Source organism: Thermoascus crustaceus (assembly GCF_041956765.1).
Source record: "Thermoascus crustaceus strain CBS 181.67 unplaced genomic scaffold VTN00scaffold_1, whole genome shotgun sequence".
Classification (NCBI taxonomy): domain Eukaryota; kingdom Fungi; phylum Ascomycota; class Eurotiomycetes; order Eurotiales; family Thermoascaceae; genus Thermoascus; species Thermoascus crustaceus.
This window is the reverse complement of record NW_027192527.1, coordinates 6,167,210-6,182,104: the sequence shown is the minus strand read 5'-3', so window position 1 is coordinate 6,182,104 and position 14,895 is coordinate 6,167,210. Positions and strand designations below refer to the sequence as shown.

The 14,895-nt window shown below is 53.2% G+C and overlaps 7 protein-coding genes across 7 annotated transcripts; 2 read left to right on the top strand and 5 right to left on the bottom strand.

Moving 5' to 3' along the window:
* Positions 1-561: 561 nt before the first annotated feature.
* VTN00DRAFT_2246 (uncharacterized protein) lies at positions 562-2,546 on the bottom strand (the record flags this gene model as incomplete). The annotated part of the gene is made up of 2 exons (XM_069428443.1): positions 562-2,397; positions 2,496-2,546. The coding sequence occupies 2 exons, from the start codon at positions 2,544-2,546 to the stop codon at positions 562-564; spliced, it is 1,887 nt and encodes a 628-aa protein (XP_069292948.1).
* A 479-nt stretch (positions 2,547-3,025) lies between these two features.
* Positions 3,026-4,369, bottom strand: VTN00DRAFT_2245 (uncharacterized protein; the record flags this gene model as incomplete). Its single annotated transcript, XM_069428442.1, has 1 exon — positions 3,026-4,369. One exon carries the CDS (start codon positions 4,367-4,369, stop codon positions 3,026-3,028), a length of 1,344 nt encoding a protein of 447 aa, XP_069292947.1.
* Positions 4,370-4,726: 357 nt separating this feature from the next.
* On the top strand, positions 4,727-6,009 carry VTN00DRAFT_2244 (uncharacterized protein; the record flags this gene model as incomplete). Its single annotated transcript, XM_069428441.1, has 2 exons — positions 4,727-5,558; positions 5,675-6,009. 2 exons carry the CDS (start codon positions 4,727-4,729, stop codon positions 6,007-6,009), a joined length of 1,167 nt encoding a protein of 388 aa, XP_069292946.1.
* Positions 6,010-6,304: 295 nt separating this feature from the next.
* Positions 6,305-7,420, bottom strand: VTN00DRAFT_2243 (uncharacterized protein; the record flags this gene model as incomplete). Its single annotated transcript, XM_069428440.1, has 2 exons — positions 6,305-6,406; positions 6,500-7,420. The coding sequence occupies 2 exons, from the start codon at positions 7,418-7,420 to the stop codon at positions 6,305-6,307; spliced, it is 1,023 nt and encodes a 340-aa protein (XP_069292945.1).
* Positions 7,421-8,142: 722 nt separating this feature from the next.
* Positions 8,143-11,192, bottom strand: VTN00DRAFT_2242 (uncharacterized protein; the record flags this gene model as incomplete). Its single annotated transcript, XM_069428439.1, has 8 exons — positions 8,143-8,373; positions 8,434-9,295; positions 9,354-10,128; positions 10,182-10,598; positions 10,658-10,710; positions 10,766-10,810; positions 10,867-11,009; positions 11,133-11,192. 8 exons carry the CDS (start codon positions 11,190-11,192, stop codon positions 8,143-8,145), a joined length of 2,586 nt encoding a protein of 861 aa, XP_069292944.1.
* A 2,538-nt stretch (positions 11,193-13,730) lies between these two features.
* Positions 13,731-14,101, top strand: VTN00DRAFT_2241 (uncharacterized protein; the record flags this gene model as incomplete). The annotated part of the gene is made up of 2 exons (XM_069428438.1): positions 13,731-13,761; positions 13,932-14,101. The coding sequence occupies 2 exons, from the start codon at positions 13,731-13,733 to the stop codon at positions 14,099-14,101; spliced, it is 201 nt and encodes a 66-aa protein (XP_069292943.1).
* Positions 14,102-14,154: 53 nt separating this feature from the next.
* On the bottom strand, positions 14,155-14,895 carry VTN00DRAFT_2240 (60S ribosomal protein eL30; the record flags this gene model as incomplete). The annotated part of the gene is made up of 4 exons (XM_069428437.1): positions 14,155-14,250; positions 14,540-14,589; positions 14,646-14,750; positions 14,826-14,895. 4 exons carry the CDS (start codon positions 14,893-14,895, stop codon positions 14,155-14,157), a joined length of 321 nt encoding a protein of 106 aa, XP_069292942.1.

The following is a 14,895-nucleotide window of genomic DNA, read 5'->3' as shown; positions in this document are numbered from 1 at the left end:
CAACCAATCTTGCAATCATGCACAATGAGACACAACAAGCAAGGGCAACAACTGAAAATCGACACGAAAGCATACTGGAAACACAGAGCCAACACAACAGAACGCCACGAAGATAATCACATGACCAATCCAAATAAGTACACCTAACAAACAGGTCAACTAACTCCAGATTGAAAAATGCTCGCTCATTTCCACACCGGATATTGGTGAAATTGGTAGGAAGGATAAGAAGAGAGGCCTTAAAGGACATACAAGAACAGGAAGGGAAAAAAAAGGGAATCCAAGGGCGGAATATTAAACCAGAGAAAAGATCACTTTAGGCCACCCGCCGTCGGAAAGGTTCACCTGAGAGTAACGCGTAAGGTTTGCAATGAAGTTGGATAGTATGGATAGATGGGATGATCGTGACTTTCATCCGCGTCCCACCATCTGTGCTGTGTATGTAGTTGAAGAAGCAAGCAACATGGACAGGTAATGAAGATTCATTCAGAAATACATAAGTGGGCATTTGCTTCCCAGTCTGGGAAGCACCACGCGGAATCGAATAACCGACTTTTCGTTTCAACGACGCTCCTTTGGTCTCGCGAGCATGTTCAGGCGGCTCATACTCAAGACACCCTTGCTCTTCTGTCTAGCAGTCCCGGGAGTCCCCGCTCGACTTGGCGTACCCGGTCCCGGTGTCGCACTCTTCGCAATCGGGCGAGTCTTGAGAGGAGTGGGAGTAACAGCGACTTTAGGGGCAACTGGGGTATTGGGCTTCACTCTCTTGCTGCTTCGCTCCTCAGAAGAGGAATCCTTGTTAGGAGGGATGTTTTCGATGTCTTTCTCGTCGTCGACATCGTCACGGCGCCTCTTCTTGTTGTTAATTCCATGGGGAACAGCCAGCAGGTTGGGGAAAGGGCCCATGTTAGAGGAGACGCCGGATTCTCGAACATGACGGATGGTTGGAGTGACTTTGCCAGGAGCTGGCTTCGTATCCTTCTTCTCCTTTTCCGGGGTTATCGCCGGAAGAGTAGGATAGACGACGTCCGAGACTGCAGTACTGGTTTCTGGGTGTTCCTTGGATGGTGATGGAGAGGCCTGAGCCGATTCGTTGGGAGACTTCGTGTTCGGGGTAAACACAACCCGCTTCTTAGGAGAAGGTGTCTGGTTAACAGAGTCTTCGAAAGAGGTGCCAGGCAAATTTCTCATGTGGATGTCAGGATTGAAGCTAGACGATGGCACATGGGTTCCAGCAGCAATCTTGGCCGGGTCGTTGGAGAATAGAGGCTGGTGGCGGCGAAGAATGGACTTCAGATTGGCCAGACTTGGTATGTTACTCTTGAGTTTGGGGTTGAAGTCGGTCTGAGGGGTGCGCGGAGTAGCAGTGGGCTTCGACATTGGCGAACGCGTCAGAGTGGGAATCTTCGATGTCTTCGACAGTTTCACAGTTGCAGCACGCGAAGCTGAGGCCCTCGTCGGCGTCATCAGAGAACTGCGAGCAATTGTCTTCGGGCGCTCATTGACAGGCTTGGTGGAAGCATCACCGTCATTCTTCGGTCGGTTAGTAGAGGTATCGTCACCCTCGGACTGCTTGACGCGCTTTGCAACAGATCCTGCTGGCGGTGCCGGGATGCGTGAAGGTGTGCCGGTCGATTTAGCTGGCGCCTGTCTCTTTTCGGGCTCATCGAGGTCAGCCTTGGAGCTCTTCCTCTTGAGAGGCTTGTTAACCGGCTGGAAGCGACCAGGTAGAGCCCTAAACGCGGATGGGTGGTTCTCGATGGAATCCATCTTCTTGAACTCGGCCATATGAGCGTCGGTGAAACGATCGGCCTTCCCCTTGGGCTGCGCGATCTTTCTGTCGCCGTACTGCCGTTCAGCTTCGCGCTCCTTGCGGTCTTGCTTCCCCTTATCTAGGACCATCTGAGCCTTGATCCTGGAGACGTCTTCACGGATGTTGTCCATAAGCTTCCTCGCCTCCTCGCTCAGCTGCGAATCCTGGCACGAGAACTTGAAGAAGCTTGGTGTGCCGAGTTGACTGGGCGGCGAGCTCTTGGTCTTGGTCGGCGTGTTTTCAATGATGCTTTCCTTGATAATATTTCCTTCAGAGTCACGCTTCACGGGGTTGAATCCCAGGATGAGACCCGTGTCTGGCTGCTTGGTGGTACTCGGCCGCGCCTTGCTGGGATGCATTTCCTCGTGAGCGGGACGGACATCGCCAACAGTCGTTGGCGTCTTCGCGACAGGAGACTTGGTCTGGGATGAGACAGCGGCGTTATCACCGCGTTTGGATCGACTGCGAGGGGTAGAGGGGACACCCTCGTTGTTTGGCTGTGGGACGACCTCTGGCGTCTCGTCACTTTCCTCCACAGACGAGAGCTTCTCAACGACCGGGGACGCGGGCTTAGGCTCCTGGACCTGCATCCCTGTTAAAAATTGAACGCGATCATGAAGGACTGAGTGCCGTAGATGCGGATTGCTGGGCGTTGCTGGGCAAGGATATGGACATGGCTCACCTCTACGGAGGGCGTGCGCCCTCTAAGGCGGGCGGAGCGGCGAGGCGCCATTTCTGAGACTTATCAGATCAATGCAGGCGATGAATCGGTTTATAGTGGTCGATGTATGCAGGGTTGGAGGGGAAAGAAAGGGCACGAGGGGGGCTGTTGAGAAACTGGAGACTCGCAGGGCCGTTGCGTGGAGGCGTAAACAGAAGCGTAAACAAAAGCGCGGCTGCGGTGGAATCGCCTGACGTCAGGTGAGGGACGCTCCCGGCGGACAAACCGATCAGCGAAACGGCCAGAACGCGCTCCGTCCTCTTATCAATTGCAGTCTGATGCTCCTGGAATGCTCCACTGGGTGGGATAATGCACGACTTTTATTACTATGATGATGTGTTTCTCCTCAGCTGAGGCTGGGCCTCTTCCCCACTTCAATCTAGACTGGTCCGTCCTCCCAGGCCTGAGGCTCCCAACAAAATCATACCCTGGGTGAATAGTGTCTAACTACACAGTACGCAACAGAGCTCCATGGCTTGTAAGCTTCAATCTCAATAACCAAACGGATAGGTCTCGTCTGAACTCAGAGGCGTCTTAGGCTGGATTCTCTCCAGAGGCCGCACGGCTTGAGTAACGTCGAACCAGATGTACCCGTCAAACTGGTTGTGAAGGTACGCTTGAGAGTAGTGAGATATCCTTTCCGTGTCCGGGCGATATATGACCCCAATGAACCGCTCCAGGCGGTTGGTCTCCGCAGCAATTGCTGACCGGAGCACAGGGTCTGCTTCCTTGGGTCGAAGGTCAAGAACAAAACTCGGGATCCCCGTGTTGTGAGCCAGATACTCCCAGCTATCGGCCCGTGATGGGTTGACTGCCATAACCTCCATATCGTCGTCCCACTCGTGAGCGGCAGCGACGGTACCGGTATGGGTGCCGCAGCCCAGGATGGCGACGTTCTCACGGCCAAAATTCTCGCGACAGAGCTGTCCGATGTTGACTTCGTTGCGGCGGATACCCATGCTGGTGTACCGTGCATCACCGCAGTGCGAGTTGTGCGCCCAGATGATGGCTTTCGTGTCCTCGGGCTTGTGGTGGAAAAGACGCCTCAGCGTCTCAAACATGTGCGTGTCTCGCAGCGTCCACGAGCTGGCGGAGCTGTAGTACATGGCCTTGTAGTATTTCTCCGCGTCCCTGACGATGAACGCATTCTGCTCGCTACTGTGGAACTCCTCACCGTCGTGCTCTTCGCGAGAGTATTCCAATCGGCGCTCGAGGAGCTCCCGGAGCATGTCAATCACTTGCGTTTCGCAATTCTCCATGCCGCGAAGGGATGCCAGACCGTAGGACGAAGGGTCATCAACCCATGGCTCCAGACACCCGTATCGGCGACGGGCCGCTTTGCCCATGTCGGGATCGACCCGGTCGAGGTAGTCAATCACAGCGCGGATGGAGGACCCCATACTGTAGAGGTCCAGGCCGTAGAATCCGGCCCTCTTCTCCGGTGGGACTTTGGTGTTGCGGTCGCGCATCCACTCGACCAGCTCTTGCATCTCGCGGTTCCTCCACATCCAGGTCGGGAACCGTTTGAACGGCTCTATCCTGGTGCCGCCAATGTTGGCCTTGGGACCGGGACGCTGCCGCACGTAGCGATCGATGGATTCAGCGTCGGGCCAGTCGGCCTCGACGGCTACCATGTTGTAGCCATGCTTGTCAATCAGACGTTTCGTGATCTCCGCTCTGGCCGAGTAGAACTCGGATGTGCCATGGCTCCCGTCTCCCAGCAGGACGACCTTGGGACCTGCGAAGCTGTCAAACTGGGCCCCAAAGGACGGGTCCGAGATCTCGGGCAATGGACGAGCTGCGCCAGCGATAAGCTGTTGGAGTTGTGCAGCCATTGAGAATGTAACTGGTATTCGCATTAACAGAGAATATATAAAAAAGGCCAGATTGAATTTCTCTCTTGATCGATAGCCGAGATCATTGGACTATTCTACAACATAAAAGGCCCTGGCAGGGCAAAGAGCCCAGGCAAGGGTTTATGTTTGCCTCCGGAGAGCCAGCATGAGATCATATCATTGTAAGGTCTCCCAGATCATGATGACTTCACGTGCAACCAAACAGAACAATAGACTCGAGGCGATTGTATGGATTGGAGAGAAATACGAGGGGCTATCTCATTCTTCAGTTTATTTATTATGTCCCCTTAAATGAATCGTCTCAAGCAGTTAGCCAGGGACATAGTAGTAAGGAACATGACTACGACCGGCCCGACACCGCGCCTCGAGAGCTTCGAGAAGGCGATGGAGACGCTCTACGGGAGCTTCTCCGCCATCACCGACCCCGAGACGTGGACTCCGCCGCCAAAATCCGGCGGCCACCGCGGGCGCTACCTCTGGACGGACGCGTTCGGCGTCCTGAACTTCGTGACGCTGCACCAGGAGTACACGAGGACCAAGGGCCCGGCCCAGGACGACAAGTACCTGACGCTCGCCCGGCGCCTGGTTGAGACGGTGCATGACGTCCTCGGCCGCACGCGCGATGGCCGCGCGCGCCTCCCCGGGGCCACGGACGAAGAGCCTCTCAAGGGCGGACTGCGGATAGGGAAGATGGACGAGCGTGGCCCGGACGCGGACGGCCAGTACCACCACTACCTGACCATCTGGATGTTCGCGCTGAACCGCCTGGCGCTGGCGACAGGCAACCCGGACTACAACCGGCAGGCCGTGCAGCTGGCCAAGGCCATCCACCCCCGGTTCTTCATCAACAGGGAGTCGACGCGGCCGCGGATGGTGTGGAAGATGGCCATGGACCTGTCCGTCCCGCTCGTGCCCTCGGAGGGGAACCTCGACCCCATAGACGGCTTCGTGATCTTCCGCCTGCTGCAGGCGTCGGCGATGCAGTCGAACGATGGGAAAGTCCTGGAGGAGGAGATCGGGGACTACAAGCGGGTGATGGAGCGGAAGGGGGAGCACTTCGTCTCCAGCGATCCGCTCGATCTGGGCATGACCATGTGGACCTCACACTGGTTCTCCGAGAAGGAGGACTGGGCGAAGAAACTTGCAGAGAGATGCTTCGAGCAGATCTGTACTATCATACCTACCTACCTACCTTACTTAACCCATATTCACTTTGAGCTCTTTTCCTCTTGAGACAGGCCATGAAAACATGAGGAACCGACTGACAATATCTACTTTTGCCAGACGAACTCTTCGAAATCGACCGCTACCTCGAACGCAACATCCGGTACCGGCTCGCGTTCCGTGAATTCGGCACCGCCCTGGGCCTCCAGTGCCACGCGGAGCAGGCCAACGAGAAGGAAAAGTCCGTCGACCTGAAGAAGTGGGCGGACGCCATCCTCGACTCGTGGGCGCCGTACATGGACCTGACCATGCCCAAGAGCCTCGCGCCCGAGGATCTGCGGCCCATCAACCGGGTCATGTATGCGACGGCGTTGATCCCGGGAGGTGAGTGCCAAGTCTCTTTCTTCAACTCTGCTGTGCTATGTTTTGTTCTTTGCACCTTCAACCTGGAGTAGTTGGAGATCCGTGTCCCATTCCCTTATTTGGGCGTTATGACACGAGCTTACCAATTCCTCTTAGCGTTCCGGAGTGGCTACCTCGGACCGGAACCGAAAACAGAGCCTTAGTTGTAAAACGTGTGTATCAAGCAAAAAGATCGGAATCCCAATATAAAGACCAAAAGCAGGGAGGGGATATTATGTACTGTACTGTACATTATTAACGAATTTCAAACCCGGTCCATGTAAACAGAGGATATCCTATCTGTGTCATATCGTACATGGTGAACGAATTATTAAAGTCGTCTCGTTTCTATACCCCAGGAACCCCAATGATATCTCTCCACGGGATAAGCGTCCTCGGAAGGAAATAGGTGATATATACAGTGACAAGAGCGATGAGCAGACCGGATACCTAGGTAGTAGTTCTGTCAGCCAAAAAGAAAGGAAAAAAAATGAACTGCGCCGTGGGATTGGATTCCACATTGGTGAATGTATGGAGACTGACCTTCTCAAGCCACGTGTGGAACCAAATCGCAGTCATAAACAACATCCACCAGCTCAGTCCCGTAACGGCCCAGACGAACCGCCGCGCCCAGATCTTCAACCCCCCGTCATTATTATCATCTGGCACATCGACGACACTGCTTCGAGTGCTGCCACTGTCACTGTCACTATCACTGTCCTCCTGCTTCTCCTTTCCACCCTCCCCAGCAGCAGCAATCTCCGGCGCGACCGCACCCCACGTCTCAAACGCCAAAAACGCCGTCGCCAGCACAAGCATAAACACATGTCCGCTGACATCATGCCCGCCTCTCCACGCACCGCCCGCGGCCTTACACGCCGCGGCCGTGAAAATCGCACCTAGCTCGGACACGGGATGTCCGGGGACTCGGGGACGAACGTCCTCGCACCTCCCGCCCGTGATGACGAAGCTGCGATCAATGATCGCGGGTCCAAAGAACCACTGCGTGGTTAGGATCCAGGACACGGTGACGACGGCGTAGCGGAGGACAGCCTGGACGGTGCGTTTGGCGCGAAGGGGCGGAGCGGCATTGGTGTACGCGGGCTGGGTGAGGAGTAAGGCGAGGAAGGCGAGGGTGGTCCAGAGCCAGCCGACCTTGACGAAGTAGACGTTGAAGATGTTGTCCTTACGGGCGAAGTAGTTGACGGGGCTGCTGGTGGTGCTGTGGTAGGTGTGGGAGTGGGAATGGAGGTTGATGTCCGAGGCGATGGTCGGTGCTAGAGCTGGGTCTGCGGCGGCATTGTGGTTCGCGCGTGCGGTGGGGGAGATGGCTGCGTAGAGGGAGCCGAGGAGGAGAGTGAAGGGGTAGACGAGGAGAACGAGGGCCGGTGGTTGAGAATAGTAGGACGTTGTGCTGGTGCTCGTACTGTACGATGGTGACCCGTTCCGAGGTCTCGAGCCCATTTTTTTTTTCTCTTGACCTCTCTCAATCCCGAGTTGGTGGTAGGTTAGATAAACAAAAGATTCAATGGGAAGAGAGAGGGGGGAAAGAACGTGGAAAGCAGAGCGCTTTAATTGATTAATTGATCAAGAGGCACTGTCGCAGCACCCCTGGCATTGACGTTGCGACTCAAGAGGTTGAGGCCTGCGCTGATGACGTCGGTCCAACCGGTGGTCATGTGCGTTGCCAAGTGTGCTCCCGGCCTCGCCGAGGACATGGATTTACGTCTAAGGCTGAGTACTTGGTACTATTTGCTATGCTAAACTGAAACGAGGATGAAGAATTGCATTGAGCTTGTTTTGGCTACGTTTCTGCTTAGCTGCTTTCGACGACTCGATCTCCTCTCAAAAGGTGCTCGCACTTTTGGTAGGTACCGAATTGCTTTCTGATGTGTCGTAGGTTTCAGTAAAACATCTACATGTGAACACTCTAAAATCTCTACATTTACACCCTTTTTTAAGCCATTTGTCATCATTAAAACTGTATTTTTGGGACTCCACTGAACTGCACTATTTACTGAAGAATTGAGAAAAAGGTTGTTTTGTTCCCTTGGAAAGATGTCACCCACTGTCTCTCGGCTGCTTATATACCCAAAGTAGCCTTGACATGTCTATGGATAACCAGAAACGAAAGACGTCTGTACAACAAAAATTGTGGCTTCATCTTTCTCCTCCCGGATGCAACCTTAGTAGGCGGGCAGTGGTGCCTGCAGGTGCAGCTTCCGCGAAGAGCTACCGACGTAGACCGTCTTGGGGTATTCAGACACAACCCAGTTCTGGGAGACCGTGTCCCAGTTGGAAATGTCGCGCCTCGTCAGTGTGGTGGTCCACATCGTCTGCTGGCCAGGGTTGAGGGTGATACGGTCAAAGTTGCGGAGCACAACCTTGGGGTCGTCGGGACCACCGAGAGAGACATACTATAGAACGTGGGTCAGTTACAAGCTCCAAAAGCAGATTGATATGACTGCAAAACTCACCAGCTGAGGAACTTCGTCACCAACAACCTTGCCGGTGTTGGTGATGATCGCAGTCACTCGGTACATCTCGTCGTAGAGACCTGGGTTACCACCAGGGGCACCACTGGCCGGAAGAATAGGCTGAGGAGATCCATCAGTTGCGCCAGGCGGGATGTAGTCCTCGGACTTCATTCCGTAGTCAGGGTCACCGGAGGACTCCTTCGGGTCGGTCGTGTTCAGCCAAGGATAGATGTACTTGGGGATCTTGTCGATTTCCTCAGGGTACAAGTAATCCGCATAGTCCATGCTGGACTTGCCAAAGGTAGGAGCAGCCTTGGTTCTGCCAGAGGCTGGGGTGTAAGGCCGTGCGTTAAGGGGCTGAACATAGATGTTCGAATATTCAAAAGTAGTGTAACTCAGACCAAAACCGAATTCATAGATAGGCGTTTCGTTGAACTTGTCGAACCTTCTGTAGTCGATGAAGACGCCCTCTGTGAAGTCGTCCTGGGGTGCACCCTTGCCGTTGTTGGGCTTAGTGACCAGAGGAGAGCCGTAAGACTCGCGATCCTTGCCCCATGTAAAGGGAGTCTTTCCTCCAGGGCTGACACGGCCGTAGAGGACATCGACGAGACTGTTACCGCTCTCCTGACCCGGAAGACCAGCCCAGACGATGGCCGTGACGTTGGGGTGGTCATACCAGTCATCGATCAAGACCGGTCCCACAGTGTGCATCACAACGATGGTGTTGTTGCAGTTGGCCGAAACAGTCTTGATGACCTCCTCGCCTCCTTGCCAGAGAGTGAGGTTCTTCCGATCACCTTCATTGCCATCAACGCTGATGTAGCCTTCACCAGAGTCGGCATTGACGAACACGATAGAAACACTGTTTTCAAGGAGTCAGTGGATATTGCCGGCGGATACTAGGGGCACGAAGGAAATACCTGGCCTGAGTGGCAATCTGCTTCATTTGGTCGATGGCACCATTGTCAGTGGCAACCTGCACCAGTCCCTTTCCTTTGGAAAGGATTTCATTCTGGATTGCTTGCTCGGGAGTGACAAGATACGGGAAGTCATCAGAGCCACTGCCCCAACCCATGGCCAACGTGCCGTTGTCACAGCCACGATCAGGGCAGCCGTTAGCACCCCAAGGGTTCGATCCAGCATCCTCTCCGAAAACTCCGGTGAACTTTTCAGTGCCGGTCAATGGGAGTCCTCCGTTGTTCTTAAGGAGGACGACACTAGAAGACCCAACTTTACGAATGAGGTCTGCATGGTTGCCACGCACATCAACATGCTCGTTAACCTTGACATAGTTCTGGCCAACGAGTGCGTGCTCGTAACCGTAGTCGTCCTTTGTCCACGAGTCGAAATTGACCGGCACCTGGTTACGGTCGCGACCAACCTTGTAAAAGGCTGCCATAATGCGAACCGCCATGTCATCAACACGCCATTCCGGAACACTGCCGTTGAGGACGGCAATGGTCAGGTTGGTTCCCCAGAAAGACAGGCCAGTACCGAAGGCAGTGTCGCCTGGCATCGACATGTCAAGACCAGCGAGCGCAGCACCAACACCGCTGTGGTGCGCGCCCCAGTCACTCATCACGAAGCCCTGGAAATCAAGTTCCGCTTTCAGCAACCCGTTGAGAAGGTAGCTGTTCGAGCAGCCATAGCTGTTGTTGACTTGGTTGTAAGAGCACATGAAAGAACCGACACCAGCTTTGAAAGAAAGTCAGAAAATACACTGTCAAAGTGTCTCTGGAACTGCTTACCGCGAACAGCATCCGCAAAGGGCCAGAGGTACAACTCGTGAAGTGTCTTATCGTCGATATTCGAGCTCACACTCTCAGTGATATCAAATCCATAACCACCAGCCTCTCCAGCCTGTCGGAAATGCTCCTGCTCGTTACCAATGTAATGCTTGGCGCAAGCAATAACACCAGCATCCTGGATACCCTTGATCGTCTCCGCCATAAGCACACCAGTCAGAGCAGGGTCAGGAGAGAAACCCTCCCAGTTTCTGCCACCGTCAGGAGATCTGCCAAGAGGACCGGCAACAGGTCCCAGCTGGACGTCGACGCCCTTTCCGCTGTGTTCCTCACCCATTGCCTTGCCCCGAAGGTAGGCGAGCTTCTTGTCCCAAGTCGCAGCGACATTGATACCGGCGGGGAAGGCAGAAACGTAATCAGCTGGTAGTATCGGTTAGTTATCTCCAAACACAACCTTGTTCTGCGGTTGAAAAGCATACCAAATCGGACACCAAGGGGTGAGTCTTGGAGACACAGTCCACGCAATCCCAGTCTGAATTATTCCAGTTTAGACACCTCCTTTCCAACTGCACAAGAGTGAAGCCTACCTCGGGATACTGCCCGTTTCACCGACACATTTCTCCTGCATCCAGCTTCAAGCCGTCAGTCAATTGCTCAACTCGCAGTATACAAAGGTCAATTAACTCACCCAGTGCCGGTGGTCAGGTTGACCTTCTCAGCAAGTGTAAGCTGAGAGACAAAGTCGACGGCCTTCTGGTACGCTTCCGCCCACTCCCCGTTTCCGTTCATCCATGGCGACGGATAGAAAGGCGGCGAGTACGCCAAGTCATCCTATAGAAGCTTTGTCAGATGTCTTATTGTTTCTGGAGCACAGAGTACGGCAGCGATAGATGTAGCGTCTGCCCGCGCTTGATGAAGCATCTAAGGTTTGGTCCCGGGGAGGGTTTGTCGCACCTTGGCGCTGGCGACTGTAGCGGCCGCAGCGACGGCCAGCTCCAGCCACCCAAGCCTCATAGTTGCTGATATACGGGGTACAGCAGCTGATTAAGCAAAGAACGAGTTGACCATGTAAGGTGACTCGTGAACCTCAAGCAGGACGGACTCTACAGAGAAAGGAAATGGAAGAACGGGATATTATACTAATAAAGCTGTCTGGGGGGGATCGAGAACGGCTGCTCCGCCGCGGTATGTTGATCGTCAATAGTAACACTGGGCCAGGGCCTCGGGATCGCTCGAGCGATGGAGCCAGCCAAACAAGCTGGTGGAAACTTCCGAGAACACCTACTGGGCAGGTCCCTGGCGGCCATGCCACGCTATTCCTACTATTATTCTTAGAGACCCTGCAGCCTGCAGGGCTCTTGCATTACCATATCACAAGTCTCGTAATTCTACCACGCCAGCTTGTCTACGGGTCAGCACGACTGTCGACGCCACCCCCGCAAGCTTTCCCTGGGAAGCTCCGTAACGCCGGCACAGCTGCTGCGTACGGAAACCCACTCTGGCGTCTCCACTGCCGAGCCCAACGCGAACAGTTACATGCGGACTCCCGGCTAAATGGCTGTGATGACAGGAAGAGAAGGTGGTAACAAGGACATCAGGATCTGTTCTTTGCTACACGCAATCACCCGGCCTTGAGAAAGTCGAGGGTTCTCAAGCAGAGCATCCCCTTGCCTTCTCTTCCTGTATTCGCGGTTCCAGGGGCAGGAGTAACAAACATATATCCATGGATCCAGAGCACTCAGCCCGCAATGATTTACGAATACAGATGCGACCCGGTGTAAGGGAAGTCCATGCAAAAAGCACAAGCCGTTTTGTTTCTCGGATGAATCGTGAGGTGTAAGCTCCGGGCCGAACTCCGTAGACTGAGTACTCCATCGTAAACACAAATTATCCAGAGTCCAAGTTCAACAAAGTCCGGGGCAGATAATCTCCGTAGTCGCAGCGCGTCAGACAATTCCTCCGCAAAACCCAGCAATCCGATCCCTGCCATGAGTACAGCCTAATGCACCAGGTGAACGCCCAAGCGAGATTCTGGCCAGTGTTTATCCGAAGAGAAGACGCCCAGAAGCCTGGAGCCTGGCTACCTCCCAACGTCACTTTCCCCATATTGTAGCGGGCCTACAGCATTGCTTTGTGACGCAGGTGGAGAAAGCAGCTTCTACTGCCCAGAGTGCCGACACTCCGCGAAAGAGCGAGCCTATCACGGAGTTACTGCGAAAGCTACCGGCAAATGGCAACGACTGCCGAGCTCTAGGATCCTCACTAAACATTTCTTCTTCAGGCAGGCCGTATGCTACGGTACCCTCCATGAGTCCGCTCCAGACCTCGATGCGCTCTGCGATGATGAGTGTGGCGCGATCGAAGCGAACTCGAATAACCGCAGTTACCTTATTCCATTACCATTGACTCGGGCCATTTATTGTTGTTTACGTATTCTGTACATCTCCACGACGAAGTCGAACATTTTCCCCAAAGTACTCTCGGTATTTGATCTGAGATAGGATGCAGCCGTTGTCTCCGGAGGACTCGATCCTTAGACCTTTAGGGCCCCTGACGATCATGTCCAAAGAAGATCACAACCCTTTCAAGAGCCCCTGCCTAAAATTAGACGCGCATTGCCGCATCGATCTGGTTTCTGCATCTGAAAGCAGCACTCTCTGCTTGTCCGCGGCTGTCGACAGGCCCATAGATTCATGCTTTCGCAAGGGGCTTCTCGAAAACAACAAATCTGTCGCACAACACCGCAGCGTGGAGTATTGATCGTACAGTATGAACAAAAACAAACATCCCGCAAAACTCAATTCAACTACCGACTGCGTGACACCCGACTGACAGCCTGCGCACTGACCCGATATTTCTCCGTTGGCAAATCTGAACAGTGCCTGATAGGCCCGAGACTGGTGCGGAAACTCTTCTTTTTGACAAGAGATATCGGCCCTCGGACCCTCTTGACTGTTTTGCGCCTGCCGGCCTCGGCCTGTCTCAATAATGCAACCCCGTGACCCCCTTAAGCGGGCTAGCCTGCACCACCCTTGCATCGGGGGCTTGCAGACAGATCCCCCGGCCTTCTTGACTGTGGAGTATGGAATACCGGAGTAATACGTAAGGATACCATCCTGTGCTTTTTTACAGCACGCGGTAGAAGCCACATTTTCTTTCTTTCCATGGAATTCCACGACATACTGCTGTGCACGGTATGACAGACAAGGCAAACAAAGACGAGCTCGATACTAAATCCTGTAACGGAGTGAACTTTTACCCCTCTCCCTCTTTCTCTCTTCACAATAAGCACCCTTTGATAGCAGAAGTACTGTCGACCCTGAATGTCCTGAGGAGCTAGTTACCTTAAATGAATTCATCTTGCAGCAGAGGGGGAGACATGAGAACGCGTTAAATTCCACATTCATAAGCAATAATTAATGTCGGCTGATATATCAGCCGCCTGGATTCGAATTAATATTCTATGCCGTGAAGAAATTCTTTTATGCCCCAGGCCAGAGAATTGTGGTCGTCTGACCTCTCCATTTGCCTAGAAAATTCTATCCTGTGAGCATGGACTGGCTTGCCTATGGGAAAATATTATGTATATCCATTTTATCTTCATGAATTTTTGCGGATTATGGCATCATTATCATCATTCACACGTCGTAAATGACTGCTCGCCCGGTAGTCTAGGCGTTCTTTTAAGAATTGTACTTGTTCTCAGATCAGGAAAAAAGTAGAATGTAGCATGAAAAAATTTTTTTTCGATAGATTTCATTACAGTTGCTACTGAGCTGACTTTTTTTATCGTGGGATGTGGCCTGTTAGAGCTAATACAAGCAATGCACAGATATATAGTTGGCTTGTCTGCAATCACAGAGCCTCAGGTAGGCAGCATAGCACTACCATTTATATACCACCATCATGGTCTTGCAGACTAACTATTCAACCCTTCCCTTTCTCAACGCAGTGCCAGGGCCTCTCAGCGCTGCACTTAAGCCTCACGGCTCAGAATGTCCGAGTCACCAGCGTCGAGGATAGCCATGGCAGAGCAGCGGAAGAGCTTACCACAAGCGGTGCCGAGCTCGATCTATTGGAAGCAGAATACTCGTTAGTAAAAAAAGTTTTTTTGCTCTCCAGGATCATCCCTTCCACCTTTTAAGAAAGGAAGAATCCCTTCTCAGAGCAACATCCGCTCTCCGAAGTCACTTTTTCTTTTAATTTTTCTTTTAAAAGAAAAAAGCAACTTCTTCTCTGAGCAACGGAGCTGCACTCCCTTGGTCGATACACACGGTATAGATCTAGGGTTTCTCTCTCTCTCTCTTTTTTTCTTCTCTTTTGGTGGGAGGATGTGGGCGAATGGGTTAGGTAATACGTACGTTGTTGCCGTTGAAGTGGTGAACAGGGGTCTTGGAAAGCATGGCGTAGTCTATTTGCAATTAGTCGTCTATCAAATAAAAGAGGTTGTTGCGGTTGGGCACATACACTCGAGCTCGGACTTGCGAAGAGGAGGGCAGTTTCCGGCGATAAGGATAAGCTTAGCCTTGCCGGAGCGGAGAGCCTTGAACGTGGACTTGGATCCCATGGTCACTGAAAGACAAAACCAAAAAGGTCAACCAACGGCTCACTCTTGTTTTAAGGAGTTGTGCGCATTGAAACACCCACCCTTTCCGGACTTCATAACAAGCGCGAGGCGCGAGGCGAGGGTGTCGCCGGTCTTCTTTGCCTTGGCCAT